Raw genomic sequence first — 21,023 nt, 5'->3', positions numbered from 1 at the left:
GTAGTAGGCGTTAAAAGACACACAAAGTAGTGTCCCTTTAGTCTCTTGGGTCTGATTCCTATGCTTGTTCCGCCCTTCCTTGTTTGGGCTGCTCTGCCTACTTTAAGGCTCCAATTCCGGAAGCTTTACCTCACCACCTGGCTTTCCCAAGTGCTTTGCATTTTCTCCATGCAAAGCCACTCCCTGTTATTTAACTGGGTTGGAATGTGTGGAAAGAAGACACTTTGTGCTCCTCGCCTTGAATGCTTTCCAGATCTTCCCTTAACTGAAAGCACTGGCTGATATGATTAGCTTTAAAATTTTCCCTTTAGTCTCATTTCTGTAAGGAGAAGTCAAGATGTTTTCCATCTGCCTTGCCAGTCAAGTTGACAGGCTGAGCCCAGGGATGATGGTGCAGGTTGTTTTAAGAAATGGAGACTGTAGAGTTTCTTTCCAAGTTTGAGCCTTGACATAGTAGTTTGCATCCCTTTCGGTTCACCAGGTCCTGTGCATTGGAGCTGGGATGTTGAGCTCATGGTGCTGGTGATTCCATACTGTCCCACAAAATTTGCTGTGTATCTGGATGCTACATCATCCTCACATATTCGTGGTTGCCACAATCACAAAGTATGGGGTCAGGAGAGGTTTTCTGCATGTTGGAATACCAACCATGTGGGGCTTGCACCTAGTTAAAGTGCTTTGCTGTTGCAAAGGCAGCTGGCAATACTTTTGACCCTTTTATTTTTTTCCCATAGACCTTTCCGTTGTAGATCTCAAGAATGCTCCCTGATGTTGGGAACTACTTTGCTACATGACCTCGTGGAAGAAAAGGTTTTTTTTTTTTTTGATTGGATGTTTTGTGAGCTCTTGAACTTCACATGGATATTTATGAGAGCAGGAGACTAAAGATTTTCTAGTCTGATGTTCCTGTGTAAAAAATAAAAAAAATATGATGACTGAGGGGATTTTCTGCTCCTAAAGGTAATCCTCCTAGGTAAGGTTGGCATTTACTTGAGCAATATAACATGCAACACCATGTACTGGGGACAGATCAGGTTTAACTACCATTTTCAGGCTCATTTTCTATAGCAATTTGCTATATATCTGCTATATATCTATATATCTGTATATATCTATATCAATCTGCTATGTATATATCTATATATGTATAATCTGTCCTGCACACATTCTATAAATTCTTAGTAGGACTTCTTGCCGTGGGAGTATAAACTGTTTTCCAGATATACACATTTGCTTAAGATGTAATAGATAGATAAAGAGGGAGGTCAAAGATAATTTGAATTATTTTCTCTTTAAAATAGGAAAATTAAAGAAATTAAAGAAAAATAACAAGAGCAGCAAAGCCTTCATGCTTTTGTCTACACTCTAAATTGATATAAAGAAGTCTGGCACTCTTTCTGAAGGAATGAATGGTGAAATGTGCAAGAAATATTTTATAATGTTCACAGCACTTAAATTTTTAGTCAAAGCAAACACATTTGTGTTGGGTTTCTGCTAGATGCCTCAGCCATGGATCATCTGAATCACATTGTTCAGTGGGCATTTTTATTAATTTAATGTCGTTGGAATTTTGTTTTGCTTGGTCCATGGGATTTGAATACTAAAGGAGAAGGGAGGAGGCAAGGAATTTAAAATGTGGATGACATTAGGTGTTGCAGACTCATGAATGTAGGCAGTGCAAACTTCTTGTTTGCTGTGTTCTGTCACTTTATCTGCAGATATATATATATATATATATAAATATAAATATATATATAATTGAATTCAATGATAGTTGAGGTATCATTTGGTCTTGATGATTTTGCTGTATGCTCAAGCAGTAGCTTGATTAAATGTTTCAAACTCCTTGAAATACAAGTAAAAGCTTCAAATATGGGAGATGTGTGGTATGTTTACAATGGGTGAGAAGAGGAAGGTTGGAGCAGTAACTTCAGACATGCAGTAACTGAAACTGCAAATTTAGGTCCCAGATCTCTCATTCTCTTTCTCCTGGGATGGACTCACAATTGAAAATGCTGGTTTAGGTGGCAAAGGTGGTTTGGGACTGACGTACAGGATGTTTGAGCATGCAATACAGCATTGCCTCATACTTTATTACCTATCCCAAATAAAAAGCCTTGCTGTTTTATTGCTTTGCACATTGTGTAATCATTCATGGTGGTATACAAACAGCTGCTTGTCTTATTTTTTGCTGGTTTGCCCTTTGATCTGCCTTTGCATGATACAAATAGCTGTACAGTGCCAGGAGCAATACATGGTCCATGGAAAGCCAGCAGCCTGTACCTGAGAGAAAGTGAAGTCTGCTGGTCCTGGAGTATGGGCATCATAAATGCCAGCACTTCAGGAATCAAATGTTTGGCAGCAGCTGGTATGTGAATAAGTGCAGGTATCTGTCTAAATTGAGGAACAGTGGAGAAAGCTTAGTTATTTTTAATGATTCCTCTGTATTTAGGTGAGATTTGGGCTACACAACCCATATTTCTCCTGCCCAGAAAAGCTGTAAGAGTCGCACCGCAGCTGCTGTGTCTGGTGTTGGAGTTGCTCTTGACTATCAGGTCCTTCAGGCTGTTTTGCTGGGGAGGCACTGAGGACATCTACTGGGACTGCTGCTGGACACTGAATTTGGGATGTTTGTGTGATGCACACACACTTCTGTCATGCTGCAAGGACAGCATTAGGCAGCTCTGCGACAATCTCTGAAAGGAGTACGCAGGAAGGCATGTATTTCTGTGCCAAAATCTGCTTTGCAATGGAGGGTGGTGCATCAACCAAGCCCAAAGAGGTGGGAATGTGCACAGGAAAACTGGAAAAGAGATACGAGGTACTCCGGTCTTTGGATGACTTTGCTTGAAGGTTTAAAATAACTGCTTCTTTTATAAGTCTGGGCACTTTCAAGTCTTCACTTTTTCGTTTTGTGCCATACTTCTCTGGTTTGGGATTTTCAGGTCCTTAGGGACTGAGCTCTGGCTTGTGTTTCAGCTGAGCCCAGAGGGCAGGAAAAATGTAGAGTGTATTAATTGTGCATCAGATTTTCTCTGTGATGTTGTTTTTTCTCTAGAGATTTGGGAGGGGGAGCATTAGGAGCTTTTTTTTTTTTTTTGGCATCCTGCTGATTTTAAAATGTATGCATTTCTCTTCAGTCTTTTACCTACAGTTTGCAGGGTACTCTGAGGCCAAGAGCTAAGTGAATAAAACAATTTCGGGTATGGCTCATTCTGGATTTGTCTCCTTGAAATCAAGTCCTAGGCAGATCCATGCCCCAAGGAGAGGGTACGGGCAAGGGGGAGCACCAAAAGAAGTGACGAAATCCAAATACACTTGAGTGCTTTGATTGCCTTGCCTTGCTCCAGTGGTTCACAGCAGTCAGAGGTGCAACATAGGGCTGCCGTACGTTGCTGGGTGGTGCAGAGCTGCCAGGGACATACTGAAGGAGTCTGGCCCTGTATTCATCAGGCAACAACTGACTTCTTAATTTCCACTCTAGTGAATCAGAAGGAAGAAGGATAAAATAATGGGCAGAGAAGCGCACAGGGTTCAGTAACTGTGCAGAAAGGAAGGACATGTAACAGTGCCAAGTTGAGAGAAAAGACAGGTACTGCTGTTCATTTCTGAAGACACTGCACAGAAGTCTTTGGTGTGGAATGACAGGTAGCATTGGCAGTGACAGCAAGAAAAGGAAGTGGGGGAAAGTCCTGGTTTTCAGGCAACTGGAAACTTGAGGTCCTCACCTGTTTTTCAAGTTTAACACAATACGGCTGAAAAAGCAAGTGAATTAACACCAATTGGCAAAGAATTAAAATAAGGAAGTTGAACTGTAGCCAAACCAGTGAAAGCTTTTTAGATGTTTCTATCTATAAAAAAGATATTTATAATCACAAAATGTTTATTTTTTCATCTCCCTCCTCAGTTTGGCATGCTCTCTTCTTCCCTGCTGTAGCCTTTCATCAGAAAATTTGAACTTTACATCAAACACTGATAAAAAGAGAGTGTTTTTTTCTTCTAAAAAGGCATTTTATTCACTTTAATATTTTGGGGGGGGGAAAACAGTTGAAGCTAGAAGATTGGCAGAGTTGCATGCCCAAGCCATAGAATTCCCTTTCTCTATACTTATAGAAACAGATTTGATCCAGCAAAATTATAAGTTATAAACAAATCTTCCATCACCCCACTGGTCACTGGCTGTGGTCAATTATAGTTTTGGAGCTGGCATATAAGTATCAGATGTTTGGCTATTGTGTGTCTTTGCTAATCTCCAACCCAAGTGCAACCCTTTGGCATGATACATCCTAGAATTTGTTACATTTTCTAACAATGGCACATTTTGCATTTCATTTGCGCTTTTCCATCCAAGAACCTAAGAATATGCTCCCCTCGCCAAAGAACAGAGTAATTAATCATCAGGGCTGTTTGTAAGGAAAAGGCCTGGCTGTGGGAACAGAGTCATAGATAAAGCAGAGAATAAAATGTCTATATCCCACTGCATAAATCACTTGGAGAAATGCTTTCTGTACATATTAGAATTTTAAACAATTTGGATTTTATTTGTAAAATTATCATAAACAGGATTTTTTTCCCCCCACACTTAAGGTGTGTTTTTGCAGAAAAATTATCCAATTCATATTTTAAAGATGCCATAAAGCTGTGCTCTAGTTTTTTTTGTTTTTAGAAATCTCTTAGAATATTAGATCATTTTCACATCTGTTTTCTGCAGGGAAGACTCTTCCAATTTTGTCTTAATTTCTATCCATTAAAATTATAAAGAATAATCTAAAAAAATTTGATAAATATTTCCGAGAGAGTACTTACTAAAATATGCAGGCAATCCTGCATTTGAAATCCAGGTGTTTGTACTTCTGGAGATCTGTACATCCACGGAATATAAATGTCGATCAGTGCGCCAAGTGTTTAAGTGAGTAAGCCACTGAGTGAGGGCAGGAGAATTTGAAGAGCTTGTTTGATAAGCTGTTGTTGCTTTTCATTCCCTACCTTTCTGCTTTAAGTTCTTCCCTCCCTTTTGCTGTGTCAGATGTCCTGCTCTTTCTCTCCAGGGCGCTTCCTCGTGAGTCGTGTTACTCGCTCATGACCTTCTACACATGCATGGGGTTGTTACAACCCTGGGACCAGAGCCAGGGCTGGGAATTACATCTGTTCCTGCTCCTCTGTCTCCAGCATTCAGACTATCAGGAACTTTGTTCTGGCACTGCTGCTGTGTGCAGAGGATGATCCTGGTTTAGGTTGCTGTCTCATGGCCATGGTTGACAAGACTTTGGTCTTGGTTTTCCCAGTGTATACCCCTGCTTTTTCTTTTGAATAGGCTCACTGAACCTGTGTCACCTCTCTCCTCTCAGAATGGGTGTTTTTAGATCTGTGCTGCAAATATAACTTGTAGACTGAACTGTTTGCAGGGAAGAGACAGATGTGAGGAGGGAATCCAGGGCGGTTTGGTGAAGCTAACAAGATGTCTGAGAAGCATCTCCTCTCAGGTGAACTGCCTGGTCTTTCAGTGCTCCAAGGCAGGGATGTTTGTGGGGCTGTTTCATAACTGAGATAAACAGGTTAAGGTAGCTATTCTGCCCTGGACCTCCAATGTTATACCTACTGGCAGAATTATTGGTCAGTAGCGTTAGATGTTGTATATTTACTGAGCTGGGAAATTAAGCAAGTTGTTCCCTTGAAGAAAAACACTAAATACATACCTCTTCCTTAATGTATTTTGCAAAGTCTTCTTGGCCTGTAAGGGCAGAATCTCCTGTCTGTGCTTAAAAGAAAAGAGTAGTAAAAACTAATGGAAAATACATATTTCCTACTCTGGCTTCTTTTCTAAGGTAATTGTTGCACATCATGCATTTGGAGATAAGATGAAATTTAATCATCATAAAGAGGTAGAGTTCCACTGCCTGGGTCTCCACCTGTGTGTGTCCCAGAGGGACTGGGAAGATGATAGCCATTGTGAAGAGCATAGCCATAGCTGACTGTTCCCAGACCTTAGGAAGGGACCAGAGCTTGCTCTCCAAGCTGGACCAATGCATCAGTTACTCAAGGATGGTAATGCAATGTTTGCTCTTGTAAATAAGTTCTGTTTTTTAGCGTGACAATGATTTTGATGAGTAGATTTATGCCCTCTATCTATTCCTGAGGGTTTAGATGTTGTGGCAGAAAGTGACTTTTGTGCCTGAATGAATGTGTATGTAAATCATTTTACTGTCAGTAGCTTTACTTTTGCTCTGCACCATAAAAATTCACTGCTCTAAGGGCTTCTTCATAATGGGCTTTTGAAGTCCAAGCAGTTCAATTGCCAGGAGCTGTATTTACAAAAGAAATTCAATCAGCCCATCAATGACACTTCTAACATCTTGATACTGTCTGTTATTTTGGCAATTGACAGTGGAATTCCCCTTACAGGAAAATCCTGTAAATGTATCATGTCTCATATATAATTTTAAAGCCAATCTTGAAGAATTCTGAGATACCATTAGATACAGTTTTCTAATAATTTTGTGTAGGTTTGGAGTAGTTTCTAGGAGGCTTCTTTGGAACCCTCTTGAACTCCCCTTTGGGCAATCCTCTTAGGGTTTTCTGTAAGAATTATCCCTAGAGTGACGTTGTCATTGACTTGTTGATATTCAGAAGAGCTAACAAGGGCCACTTCTGCATGAGTCATCTGTGACATTGAGTTACAGTTGGTTGTCTTCGAGCTCTGCACACACAGGCTGTGTCTTGGAATGTCCCCAAAACGATGGGGTGGTGCCAGCAAAGTCATCCATATTGGCTGAAATTACATCAGACTTCTCCTTTCTTTTTTTCCACTGTAGGTGTTCTCTGCCTGCCGGACAGCTTGAACCTTCACAAAGACCAGCAAAGGTCAAACAAGCCTGGGGAGGTGCAGATGTTCAGCCAGTCAGAGCTAAGGACCATCGAGCAGTCTTTACTTGCTACGCGCGTGGGGAGCATTTCTGAACTCAGTAAGTATAAGGCTGTCAATAACATTTGGATTTCTTTCCTGAAAGTAAGGCAAAGCCAATTGCATTTTCTGGCTCTGCAGAGGAGAGATGAGGGGGCATATGTAATGTTGAAGGAGGCACTGGGGCAGATCTAGCTGTGTTCATGCTCCATGGTTAGTTTGGAAGCTGAAGCCATAGGAGGAAGGAAGTCTTGTGCAGACTCATAGCAGTGCCTATGGCTTGTTTGCATACATTGCTCTCAGTTTTAAAGGTGGAAGATGCTTCATTTCATCTTCCCTATGTTCTATTTGAGAGCACCTCACAGCTTGGCCAAACTTGCAAACGTTTTTTGTATTGGTGTCCTGTCTCATTTCAGTGGGATGTCTGTTTTATGATGGCAGGCAAAAAGCTGAAGGCTGCAATAAGTACAGGAAATATGGCCACACGTTTAAGGCAGAGTTAGTTCCACGTGTGTTGGAGAAGATCCTTCACTTGCCTTTCCTTCTCCAGTTTCAGCAAAAGAAAGCCCCACAACTCAAACATGCACCAGAGGAATTTACTCCTGAAAGATAAATTACTTGCTATTAATCAAAACACTTTTTAAGAAATATGGGAATCTATGATATTTGTCAAAATCTGAAAACTTTGCTTTTGGCACAGATAAATGGTAGAAGACAAATCCCACGTGCATCCTTTTGTGACATGGAGATAAATTACCAAAAGTGCTTTATTTAAACTTTCTTTTTATTAAGAGAGAAGTGTTCCAATCAGATGTTTGTAGTCTAGTTAGATATAGAAAGCTCTGTGTGGGAAAACAGTACATTTAGACAAATTTTTTTATGAGATTTGTGAGAAATACTGTCGACCATTTTTTTTCCCTGAGGTCTGTTATAAAATTTTGGGGAAAAATTAGAAAGTACTCAAATACATGAAGATACAGGCTACCCAATTTACTGTTATTCCTATTACTGACTTGTGTGTTACCAGCATCATAAAGAACATGTATAGGGATCTGATGTTCATTTTTTTGGCACTTTCTGTAGCAATGCAAGTCTCCTCTGTAGGTCCATCATATCACCATGGCTCAGTTTTGTGCTGTTCATGAGCCATGTGGATGCACCATGAATGTTTGTCTACAAGCCACAAGATGAATTTCTGTTTTCAGCTTGCTAATTTTAATTTGCTCTGGTGAAACGTCAACAAGCCAAGAGCACTTACATGCCTTAGTGTGAAGTGTTGCTCCGTCTCTGGAATCAGGTGTTTGGTGTTATTCAAATTAAGTAATTTATGCTCATTTATTTCCACGCATATGAAACACGCAACAGTACAGTCTGTGTGCCAACTAAATTATGCATGATACAGCTCTCTTTCTTAAAAGTACATATGGTTGGGTTTTAACAAATAAGTAATTTATAGATATTTCATGGTGGATGGGGGTTTTTAATTCTGGATTTTTCTTGGACCTTTGTACACAACCCGAAAAGCCAGACTCCTTAGTTAGAGCACCCTCTCCTCTTTTAAAATCTGATTTCTAGAAATCTGTCATCAGTGAGTGTCCTACCTTACATTCAAATCTTTGGTTGGTAGGGTTTGCTTTCTGTACATCTGTTGACTGCAAACACAGGCAAAACACTCTTCAGGGTGGCCAGTTCGAAGAACAGAGCGCATCAGTGGGAGTTAGATGCAGCTGTCGGAGATGTTGGCAACTCCGGCAGGCTGGTAGCCCTCCAGAAAGCCCTCTGGCCAACTGTCGAGGGATCCTCCCTGGCCCCTGCAAGCAGATGCATGTTGGGGAAGCAGCAGTGGGAGGAGTGGTAATTGGCAAAGCTTGCAAGGCTGGATATGCTCAATTGGGTAGAAATCTGTGCTGTGCAGCAGTGCTGGTGCAGAGTTCAAAACCAAGCTGTGAAACGTGGAGGGAGGTGCAGTGTATTGGTGGGCAAAAACTCTCTGATTTTGGAGGAAAAATCATGAAATGGAAGGAGAGTGGAGGGGCGAGGGGATACAAGTAGGTTTGCTATTATTTGCTCAGTGCTTGTGTGTCTGTCTCTGGCAGCAGCAGCAGCTGTGAGCCAGAGGTTACAGCAAAACCTCTGCCATGGAGGGCAGATGAGGAACCATAGTGTGGGGGCAGTAATGGAGAGCAGTGGGGAGAAGCTGGGGGGAACACCTGGGGATCATAAAGGCAGGGAGGGTGTAGGCAAAGGAGGTTTTATTGCTGCCTTGGTGGTGTAAGGGGGATGGAGAGCTTTAAAAGTGATGTTCTGGCAAGCATTGACATGGAGAAAGTGAGATACGAGGGAAGGATTAGATACGGAAGAGCCTCTGCTTTTGTGAGGATGAATAAAGGTGATGAGGGAGACTCTCTGGATAGAGGGAATTAAGAGGGATAGTACTTGTGAAGAGGGGGAGGAGGTAGCAACCAGAACTGAGAGACAAGGACAGAAGCTTGGCCTGTGGACCAACAGAGTGGGCAGTCCCCAGGCATGTGTCTGCAATGTCCCATCGGCTTGCACTATCCCAGGAGCCAGGATTTCACTTCTGTTCTCTTCAAAAGGGCACAAAAACCGTGGACAAAGACTGATCTTGCAATAAAGCAATTTAATTTTATCTCAGGTAAAAAGAATATCTAAAAAAGGAGTTCTAATTGAATGAGATTTCCTGTAGTTTATTGACATCAGTAATTAAAGTATTGCAAGTATGCAGAATAACTGGAATTAACAAGTGCCTGCTTGCGGAGGAAAGGCTTCCCCTGCTCTTGGTTCTACTCAGCATCTTTGCATGCAGCAGCTGCCGAGCTGCTGGAGGCTTTGAGAGTGGGAAGTCAGATCTGTCCCCTGAAAGACGACAGCTGGCAAACAGGGCCTGTTTTGTGCCCAGCACCTGTATTTCAGCTCACGTTGTCTTAATTTCTTCATGGTCTGTCCCAGGTGAAAAATCGATTCACAAGGTGAAAAGCCTTGCATCATGTGGTACCTTCACCTTGCCCTTCTTGTGATGGCCCTCATGTGTCTGCACCCTTTGTTTTTTCATGCATTCTGTCAGTGTATTAGAAAAGACCATTTGGGTGAGCTATGTCTCTCGGGGGGGGGTGACAGCAGGCAGGAGAATTTTGGGAAAAGGTGGGATGGCAGACATGACCACAGAGAGAGGGCAGAACCCGCTGGGAATGCTGCGAAGGAGGGTGTCAACCCAGGCTGCCACTGGGAAGTCCTCATGGCCAGACAGGTGCAACTGGATTCGTGGATGCTGCTCTGGTCCCCTCCAAACCCTGCGTGCCTGGTGCTTCTGCTCTCACCTCCCAGGCTTAGCAGGTAGCAGGCTCTGGTCCTTGCTGGGACAGCCCTGCCCTGGCTGGTGGTGGCCAGGTGAGATAGTGCCACTGGCCCTGGGGAGCTCTCCTGAAAATAGGATGAAGAGGTGATGTTGCTGACTTAGGGGGAAAAAAAAAATTCAAAGGAAGGCTTCATCTCCAAGACTTAGGAGGAGAATGTAAATAGACACCTAATTCCACACCGCAATTACAGCCGTGCTGCGTGATTCCAAGGCAAAGACTTAAAAAATTAATGTGAAACCTTATTCATTAAAATATAATGAATATAGCACAAAGTTAAGGAACAACAATAAATCTGGGCTATGTTATATTGGCATTTAGTATTCAGGAATTGTAATTGCCTAGTACAGTGTGTTTTAAAATAATGTAATTTCATTTGAAATGCTTATTATATAGAGAACATTGGGAAGAACTGAAGCACAGCAAAAATAATAGGATTTTAAACAGTAGCCTCATAGTATTTCACTGTTGAATCTTAGAGAAAATATTTCACAGGACTTTTTTTTCCAAGTTTTTTCCTGAAGTTTCCTGTATTTCTAGACCAGACCTAGAGGAGAAGGGGAGTAGATCTGTTTGGCTTTTTTTTCATAAAGTTTTTGGGATTCATCTAGATTTCTGATTCTTCTCTTTCATTTCTTCCCCGTTCAGTTGGAGAAAAATAAGTAGACTGAATAGAAAAAGACAGCAATATTAGGGAGTGCTTTGGCTGTGGAGAGATCCCAAGATACTGCCTTTTGACCTTTGAATATTTTTCCTAACTTCTTTATATGAGCGTTTGCAATCCACAAACATTTACGTTATATTTGACTGCATAACGCTCCAAGACACCTATTCATCATCCGTCTAAAAATACCACTGCTGGCTTGGGGACCAAATACAGAAGGGATGAGGCTCACAACTGAAGGTCGTTGCCATTTTGCTGGATGAAGGAGGACTCTTTCTCTTGCGTATGCACGTAGGTTGTAACAAGGAAGAGCAGAGCCTTAAGGTGCACTGGGCACCAATCCTGGCACCAAGAAATTCTCCTCCCTCACTGTACTTTACTTGGGGTAAAGATGGCCAAGCTGGGACAGCCACTCTGTGCTGAGGTGCATATGTAGGGCTGTAGAAGGTTGTGTCTCTCAAACATCACAGAGGGATAAACAGTGGCTTAGGATGTCATCCAAAGCATGTCTCCATGTATGTCTTCAGGTTAGAGCAGAAAACCTTTTGGGGCTTGCTTTGACTGCAAAGATGGCCAGTCTGCTATAGCTTTCCTGGGTGAGCAGTTTGCCACCCAGGCTTGCACAAACCATTGTGACTGGTGGTGGTGTTATTACTCTGAGTGTTAACCACGACAAATAATCGTTTTTATTTTAAACTGTGATAATCTGAAGATGAGGATGCGACTTAACACTGCTGATCTTAGAGGGTTTTTGCCTTTGAATGGTGTTTAACTGAGAGCAATTCCCAGATGTGATGTTCAGGCTGGTATTTCCTCCCTGTCACCACTCAGGTCTCAGCAAAGTTTCCCTTTTTGCCACTGGAAAAATGCCACCCTTCATCCCCTCTTTCCATTCCACATCATCCTCTCTTTGCCTCCGCAGTTCTGACTATATATTTCCAAAATAACGGCCTCCCAGTAGATCTTGGCATGCTTTTAGGGATGAAAGGAAGGGTTACTGCTCAAGTGTAAGAAGGAATGTGATTGCACATACTGATACTGTTTTTCATTTCTCCTCAGAGCCCCAGCTGAGGAGATGATGAAAGTCGGCATCCCCTCCCTTGCCTTTTCATCTAGTCTCAATCCTCTGCAGCCAACAGGAAGGAGCACTGTAGGAGCCCTACAAATTGATTCATGTGCTCTGAATAAGAGGTTAAACCTAGGCTTAGAAGCAAATACCAGGGTAAAGGTGCTTGCTGTAAGGGTGGCATCTGAAGGAGTGTTGTCACAAGTGCTCTGCTTATTTACTGCCAGAACAAAAGCCCTGTTTCTCAGATATGTTTCTCAGACTAAGCATCACCATAGAGAAAAAACAAAGCTTATTCCCTGTGAACAGTTTGGTTCATGCAGCAAGCACAGTGCTGAGCTAAACAGAGGTACTAGCCAAAACCTGCAATTCAGGTGGTAGTGCTTCCTTCAGCCTAGAGTTTGGCCACAGACTGACAGCATGTGTGTCACCTCTCCAGATATGGTGATATCCAGTTTTCAAGGGCCTTTCACTGGTTTGTTGTACAAGATCTCTATGTCCTAGCTCTCCCACCACTTTCTGGGCCTTTAGTTTGCAATTCCTCCTTGCTGTTATCCACAAGTCATCTGCTTCATCTGTAAAAGTTGAAAAGAGAAGTTGTTAAAATGCTCCTCAACAGAGAACCCCCAGCAGAGAACACAGGACAGATTAATGCAGTGCTTAAATGCTAGGTAGTTTCTTCCTTCCTGGTTGCAGGCTTTCCTAGCTGCTACCCTGTTCTCCTTGCAGCCCTCTCTGAGAGATGGACCACAGCCTCTGTTGGCTGTGTCTGTGCACAGGAAGGGTTGTGGGTTACTTAATAGCCCCAAACAACATCCTGCTTTTCTTCCCCCTGAGATACCCACTGTCATAAGCCATAAAGCAATATGTTTATTTATGAGTTGAAATGAAGCATGAGGGAGGATAATTGGAAAATACCAGCCTGCACCCTACTCAGCCTTTATCTTCCCTTTGACTGCCCTGTTGACCAAGGGAGTGGATTTCTGTCTTGGGTCACAGGGGCTGAACAGGGGCAGCTGTTGCTTGGCTGGGTCCCCATCTGCTGTCAGCACTCCCTGGCTCTCCCCATGGGTGAGACTCGGCCCCCGTTGCCTTCTTTGCGAGGCGAGCTCAGGCTTGTTTTGTTCCTCCAAGGCTTCTACCTCGTGTGTTTAAGCCCTCTCAGGTCTGATGGTTAGAGGCAAAAGGCAGCGCCATGGTGCGTGGGGGATACTGAAGCGCCAGCCCTCCACCAGCCTTACCCGAAATATCAATGTATTGGCTCAGAACTCTCTCATTTACATCACCTTTGAGGTACAGACTCCTGTTTCCCCCAAACCCGTGCATCACAACACACTCGGGATTCAAATGGCATTTTCCTTTCCTTAGGTTTGCATCCTCCCTGTCCCTGCTGTGCAGAGCACAGGCAGTTGATCAGGCTAGGGTGAGCGCTCTTCAGCTGGCCTGCTAAGCAATGGGAGGCTCTCAAATTCAGAGTTTCAGGATATGGGTCTATGTCAGGCCAAATTAAAACCAGGAATGGTGGTCCATAAGGCAGTGATGGTCTGCAGAGGGAATAGCTCATGAATAGCTCATCCAAGTCAAAGCTTGTTTTGTTTGAAGTTGGTGTGGCTTAAGGGGAATCAAACACAAACATCACGCTTGCCACGTTGGATTGGAGATTTTGAAGGTAAAAATGTTGTTTATAATAGGTATATGAACATGAGAAAGTTTAATTATTACTGCGGGTTTTTTATGGGCTCTATCCAATCCCTAATTTATCAGTCTTCAAAGGCTTTGCAAACTCTAAATTGCATACAAACACTTACTCTGTAATATAAATAGAAGCTTCTTGTGATGGTGGGGTAAGTGAAAATAAAAAGGTTAAACTATCTGTGGGAGGCCACAGGGAAGCCACTGCCAGGAAATGGGCTGCTCGCATCCCAGTCCTGTCTTCTGAGTTCTGAGTTTGGGACCACAGTTCCTTGTTTTGCTCTTCTATGGGAGAGATGAATGGCTGTTAGGAGAAGAAAAGGTTACCTGGGGTAGCAGATTCACACAGGGGCACAGTGCGGGCCAGCGGAGGTGGCAGAGCTGGGGAGGTGTCTGCAGGGTGAGCTTCAGCAGTGAAGTTGTTGCGTGTGGGATGCCCTGCTGAGTGTGGGTTATGGCACCCCAAGTGCACCCGCAGCCTGAGGCAGCTGGCTCTACAATATGGAATTATACTGTGTGCCAAAGAATGTTTTACCTTTATGTTTGAAGATACTTTGTGCTAAGAGCATGCACACAGTGAAATACATTCTAAGCACTTTCTCGTGTGCAGCCACCCTAGCTCCATGCACATTCTTTTCCTGGTAGAGATGAGCTGTCTTGAGTTAATGATGGAAAACCTCCAGTAAATCATTTGAGGATGGGTTTTGCTTGAGCAGTTTTTGCTCAGCTGACTTTTGAAACATAGAGATTGTTGTACCACCGGAGGCGGAGGAACATGGAGGAACAGCGCAGCTGAAATCCAGAGCGTAGGGACATCTCAGGCGGCTGACTGAGCGGATGGCTGGAGGCGGCTGCTGTGGTACAGGAGACACAGTTCATCTACTCACATTCACCTGCATTGATGTGCTCACAGATGTGTGCTGGGGTGAACTGTAGGAATGCATCACTTTGCTGCAGAAACCAGAGGCAACAGAGGTTGAAAGGGAAAGAAACTTAGCTGCAGTTTGGGAAAGATGCAGAATGGCCATTGCTACCAGGTAGCAGTCTGATTAAATAGACCATGATTTATTATCAGGGTTATAATTCAAGTCTTCAATACAGTTTCCCCAGAGCTGGTCGTGAGCAAAACCATAGATGCAAGACTTTTACACTGAAGTGTGCAATTAATCCAGGTCAAGAAAATGAGTTTTGCACCTGTCTTACATGCTTGTAAGGGAGACAAACTTTGTAAACTACTGACCATGATATGAATTTGGCAGGTCCCTGATGGATACTCCTTCTTTCCATGGTCAAGACACAGGAGAATGTTAAGAGCTCTGAAAGACAGGCACAACTCCAGTCTATGGCTCTGTCCCCCTCTTTGCGGGAGAAAATGTTCACCCAGGTAGCACAGCAAAGCAGTAACACTGCTCCTATCAACATGCCCCAAAGCAGGGCATGATTCCCAAGCACAGGCTACGCACACAGGAGTCATGGACATAGGAGTCATGGACAGCTGGAAGGATGACCAGACAAGCATTATCAAACTGATGGGTGCTGCCTGCAGGATGCTGTTACACTAGAAACATGGCCTTCAGCTTCACACAGTGCCCTAATAGGACGTTAAGTGAAAAGAGAGCTGTGATGGAAACAGATCCTCCCTCCTCTCTCCCCTGGATTTTGAAGGAAAGACACAGGTCAGAAAACTGACGCTTGTTTTCAGCGTGCAAAAGTATCATTGTGAAGTTGTTCTGGTAGTTTTAGAACACGTTTTTGGAACAAGAAAAACTCGAGGTAGGTCTCATAGGGGAGCAGCTGTGTAAGGATCGGTCCAGTGTCATTCACCTCAGGGTCGTGGCTGTGCAGGCATGCACCCAGCTGAATGGTTTTGGCTGTTAAAGTTTATCCCTCTGAAAGCAGTTAGCCTGCTCCTAGGCAGGCAGGTTTGCATGATCAGGTCCATCATGACAGATCAAAAAATCCCACAGGAAGCTTCTCAGACATGGGCATTGGGCATCTGTCATTTTCTCTCTCTTCCTCCTCTTTTTGCTTCCTCTGTGCCCTCCCCATTCCAAAATTGGAAACAGATGTGTTATTCTTTAAACGTTGGGCTCTCAAATAGTAAAAGCATTGATAATAGCTTTTACTGAAGCCAAACACATTAAAAAAAAAAGCTTCACTGGTCACTGCAGAGAGGGCTCAAGCTGCCCACTTGCGTGCTGTATGTTGTTATATGTTGTATACCACCCCCATACAGATGGGAGCAGCTTCACTTTCCCTGTCACATCATATCTTTGGCTTGAAGTCAGTGAAGCTGTTCCTTAAATATTCAGTATTGCCTTAAACCAGGCCCATGTCAGAACATGCGCATTACATAATATTTTCAATTCTTAAATCAAATGTATGTGGACCTTGCATTCACGAGCTGTCCTGAACTGACAGCAGCAGCAATGAGTGAACCCTGCTTTTATTTAATAGAAGGGATGAAATGCTGGCAGCTGCAGTGGCAGCTCTCCACGCTGCAGTGTAGGGATGGTTTCGTGGTTTTTTGGTAGCCAGTGTGCAAGGCACGGCGTTTCTCCTCTGGGCTGAAAAGCTCCAGTGTGGAGCCACATTCCTGGAGTCCTTCCCCATCCAGAATCAGGCCTGCAAGGCAGTGCCAGCCTGGGGCTTGCCGTTGCCTTTGCTGCCCTCTGGGAACCTGGCCTCTAGTTGTGGCTTCCCAGCTTTGGCAACAAAAATGTCCTCAAATGTCCCCCCACTTTGGTCTTCTTTTTCTTTTTTTCTTGTGTTTACCCTGCACAATGTGGTGTCTTCATCTGCCTGGCTCTGCCTGCAAAGCAGTTTGTGCTTTGGCTCGCCTGGCTTATGTTGCATAAATTACGGAAGTTTTCATTTAGTTTAATTTTAAAACAAAACAAAATTGGCAAGGTCTCTTGTCAGGCAGATCGTCTCCCCAGTCTGTTCCTCAGGCGGTGGAACAGGAGTGAGAATTTGCTCAGTGGAGAGCAAGGCAGGAATCCCTGCCGAGCCCCTTGGGCCATGATGCCAAAGCCCTCGGGAACCTCATCCATGGAGTTACAAGGTCAACGCAGCTGCTGGGATTTTTATTTTTGATGTGTTTTTTTTTGGAAATGATGCGCTGAGGAATTTATTGGCCTTTCATATGTGTTCAGTTGATACAGCTGAGACATATTTTCAAGGCCAAAAAAATGCAGAAGAGCCAGCAGTGCTCCAAGCAGGTAACCTCCCCTTGCCGAGCCTTTCTGTGCTGAGCATGGCTCTGAAGAGCAGGCATGGCTAACACAAAGTGGTGAAGGGGGCTTATCTCTGTGTGCTTGGCCACAAATTCAAGGCTGCCCTTGTTGTTCAGATATACCACAGCTTTTATATCTGGCAAGGAGAGCATGTGTGTAGGTTGGGTTTCCCAGATGAGACTTGAGTTGGCTGATTGCTGGAGAGCAGACCAGTGAGTCCCTTCATGAAACTGGTTTCACATCCATGGGCTTTGAGGTGCAATGGCTGGAATCAAAGAGAGTTTCAACTCCTGGTATAGTCTTTGGAAGGAAATGGAGGAGCAAAAGCATATTAGCAAGTAACAATAGAAGGAGCGAAACCTGGTAGGGATTGAAAACAACACACAAGCACCTAGAACCAGATGTTGCACTATGCTACATTTTACAGAATTTGCATAAGTGCTACCATACAGTGTGTGCGTGCGCCTGTCAGCTTCCTCGTGCCTTCTTGGCACGGATCCTGGAGCCCAGATATGCTAAGGCAGTCTCTGCCCTGAAGAATTGCACTGTAACTGGATGTGGCTGGAGGAGGCAAAGGGCAATAGGGCATGTATTGGATTGTTTGAGATTACACCGTGGAATAAAACAGATCAGTGGTTCCTGTCCTGCCTCTAGTGCTCTGCCTGTTGGGCACCAATATCATAATGGAGCTCTTTTTGCTTATTTACTCTTCTCTGTGAAGCTTGATGCTTTACAGGTATTGATTATTTAAGCTTGGAGTTGACTCTGATAAAGAAATGTTATAATAATTTTTAATATAGAAATTACTTCAAATGTGACCAGAGATAGCATAGCAAAGGAAGACAGCATAGGCAAAAGCAAGATCTAAGCAAATCAGTTTTTGGTATAATGTAATAAATGAGGCTTAAACATAAAAACCATTAATTCAGTTTTTGTGGTATGAATTGGTTTGGTTTTCTTAAGAAGCAGTTGAGAAAATACAGAATAAAATGGTGAACTCCAGGTCCTGTTGATATGAGTGGGAGCTTTGCCATTGAGCAAGGCTCGAGTTCCTCCAGCCTTTTATCAGCAATGAGGCTTAGCTGCCCACCCTGCCCACGTCACTCTTGCTGCTGCTTTCCCTCCTTACTCACCGTGCAGCCTCCTCCAGTCCTGGATGTGTCATTGAAGTCATATCACCCCAGCACTGCGGGAGGAGTAGGGTGAAGTAATGCTACTGCCAGAATCTAGGCCTAACTCACATCTTGATTTTTATTCAGAGGTGTTCTCTGGTGTCTGCTGTCTTAATCCACTGAAATAAGACTGGCCATGTATTTAATTTTAACCACATGCTTCAGTGCTACAGTGTCTTGGGTCTGAACAGGCTGAATTTAGTGCTTTTTCTCTGCCTTTGCTATTATTATTAAAGCTGGATGTTGCAGCCAGTACTTTATGCAGTTTTTTTTCCTTCTGGAGAAAGAGAGAGGAATTTACTATCAACAAGGCTGCTAGCGGTTAAATTGGCCTGTGCTAGACTTGGCAGAGCACATCTGCTGTGACTGGAGTGGGCTGAGTGAAGGGGGTCCCAAACTTTCCTGCTGCTTCTGATTGTCTGCAGATAATTTTGTGCAGGACTGGGGAGTCATCTCAGCAGCACATCTGTTCCTGCTGTGGACCTGATCCTGCATGCTTTCTGCATGCAGTTCCTCTTGGAAATTATAAGCATGCAAGGCTGCAACATTGGTCCTATCATGACAATTTCCTGGCAGAGAGAAAAGAAACTATTTTTAAATGAAAGCTTAGAATCAGAAGAATATTGCAGAGTGCAGCAAAAAATTGTGTCAAAACCCTGAAATCATGGACTCGGCAGTTTCCTCATGCCAGCGGTTTTCTTCTCTTCATGGTTTAAAGGCTATGTTTTTGGAGGACTGGGCTGAGATTTTTCTGAGAGACATTTCTATTCCCCCTGGTACACATTATCATAGCAGCAGCAGCAGCACTGTCTGTGTGAGTCAGGCTGGAGAGAGGGGATGCGCTATATTCACGGGGGTGGGATTTCGCAAAAACCCGTAGTTCTGCTGCGCACACAGTCAGAGTGGTTCTCCTTTAAGTTTGCCCAAGATTTCATTATCCCTCTTCCCCACCCCCCATATTGGTTTTATATTCCTACCTTGGTGTACATTTTAAACTTTTCCTTCAAAGTTTCATTGCTCTGTGGTCCTTGGGAAAAGCAAATAAGAGAAAGTGCGTGACTTCTTCTTAGCACGGGAAAATTATGTCCTCTTTTCCCCATCACTTGATTTTGTATAGATTAAGAATGACCCAAAGGGCTCTTGCTCAGATTTTCATTTAAAACAAACCAACTGATTAGATTCGAGATCATTATTTCCCCCAAAAGCACTCTCAGAGTGATTTGAACATGTGAAAACAGGCAGTTTATAACCACAATTGTTTCCCTGCCTTTGACAGAGTGGTCACTAGTCAACAAAGGTAAAATTCACTGCCTCAGAGGGAGATGCTTTAGTTAATTAGTTACCATCAGTGTTGTGCTAAGAGACTCTCTGCTGCTTGCCCATATATTTGCTTGCTAATCTCACTGGCTGGCTTTGCTGATCCCAGTCCACTTGTTGTGCTGGATTCCCATATATTCCCTGCGAGGAAGTGGCCTAAACCACATTGGCACAGAGGAGACAATGAGCATCTTCTTCTTTGGCCATTTTCTGTGCTCTGGAAACCTGAGGGGCTGGGTAAAACCTACTTCACAGGTTTTGCTTTTCTGCTAACGTGAGGCTTTCCAGGCCTAGTCTGGGCTCACAAAGTGGAATTTTGGTTGCACATTTTTATACTGATTTTAACAATATTTTTCCCCTTTTTTCTTCACCCACATGCACATTTGCATGCTCCTGCAGTGCTTTGTGCGTTATCTGACTGCCTCCTTCCTCATTCCAAGGAAGGAATTTCCTTCCATTTCCCTGCCACTCTCTGACCAGGAGCATGTAGCTTTTGGTGCTGCTCTGCATTGTCCCCACTGGTCTTTTTTGGGGGCTGTGGGGTTTTGGCATCCTCCAAAGGCTGCCAGTCGGTAGCTGTGGTCCTGGCCTCGGCATACCAGCTCTGCCAGTGGTGCTGAGATGGGCCAGCCTAATGCTGCCCACACACCATATTTGCAGAAACATGTCTCCTGCAGGCCTTTGTGGGCTTGTCTGCGGCCTGGGTATGTCACACCTCACCATGTAAACCACCAGGCAATGTTCAGCCTGGTGACGAGCAACACACAGGATCCTGTCCTACCCTGTACTGTTTGCATATGTGAGGTTAAATGGAAGGAAAAAACAACCCAACGTGCCTTTCAGTTTGCAAACTCAGGGGAGAGGCAGCTGAAAAGCCTGGCATTTACCCAGCTTTTGCTTTTTTCCAGGCGACCTGGTGTCTCGAGCAATGCATCACCTCCAGCCCCTCAATGCCAAGCAGCACGGGAATGGGACACCAATGCACCAGAAGCAGGGATCGTTCTACTGGGAGCCAGAGGCTCTCTACACCCTTTGCTACTTCATGCACTGTCCACAGATGGAGTGGGAAAACCCCAATGTGGAGCCATCAAAAGTCACGCTGCAGACCGAGAGGTAAGAGCCACCGCACGGTGCTTAATGTTGTGGTGAAGACGTTTTGTTAATAAATCAGCCCGGCTGGCTAATTGCTAATTACAGCTTGCTCGTGAGAGGCTGCAGAGCAGTCTGGTTTGGTTTAGGATCACCTCTTTGAAATCCGTTTCTCTCGCCGAACTGCTGCATGGCCGAACCAATATATATCAAAAGTGACACCCAGTGGCTACATACAGCAAATTGGTTCCAGATGTGCACTTGAGAGAGATTTCCTTTTCCTTTCGTTGTTGCTCAGCTATTCTGTGTTTTGGAAAAGAAAATGAGAACTTCTATTTCTGGCCTAGCAGGTTTGGGTTTAAATGTGGGGGGGTTTTCTGCATGCTAATATGGCTCAACAGCTGTGACTGGGGAAGTGGAAAATGAATAGGGTGTAGTGTGTAGAAAGGAGAAGTCATTAAAGATAGTGGGCTCCAACCGCACTGAGTACCCGGGCACAGGAGTAACCTCAG

General features: G+C 43.9%; 1 protein-coding gene across 5 annotated transcripts in view; it reads left to right on the top strand.

Annotated features, from left to right (window-relative positions):
* BTBD11 (BTB domain containing 11) overlaps positions 1-21,023 on the top strand; it is a 184,685-nt gene that overhangs the window by 93,683 nt on the left and 69,979 nt on the right. For all 5 annotated transcript variants that reach the window (XM_032688473.1, XM_032688471.1, XM_032688475.1 and 2 more), the window contains exons 2-3: positions 6,813-6,962; positions 20,331-20,535. In XM_032688473.1, coding sequence (XP_032544364.1) covers positions 6,813-6,962; positions 20,331-20,535 — 355 coding nt within the window. The remainder of the gene's footprint in view (positions 1-6,812; positions 6,963-20,330; positions 20,536-21,023) is intronic.

The sequence above is a fragment of the Chiroxiphia lanceolata genome, chromosome 5 (assembly GCF_009829145.1).
Source record: "Chiroxiphia lanceolata isolate bChiLan1 chromosome 5, bChiLan1.pri, whole genome shotgun sequence".
NCBI classification, from domain to species: Eukaryota; Metazoa; Chordata; class Aves; order Passeriformes; family Pipridae; genus Chiroxiphia; species Chiroxiphia lanceolata.
The sequence above is the reverse complement of the archived record's forward strand: the minus strand, read 5'-3'. Positions and strand labels throughout refer to the sequence as shown.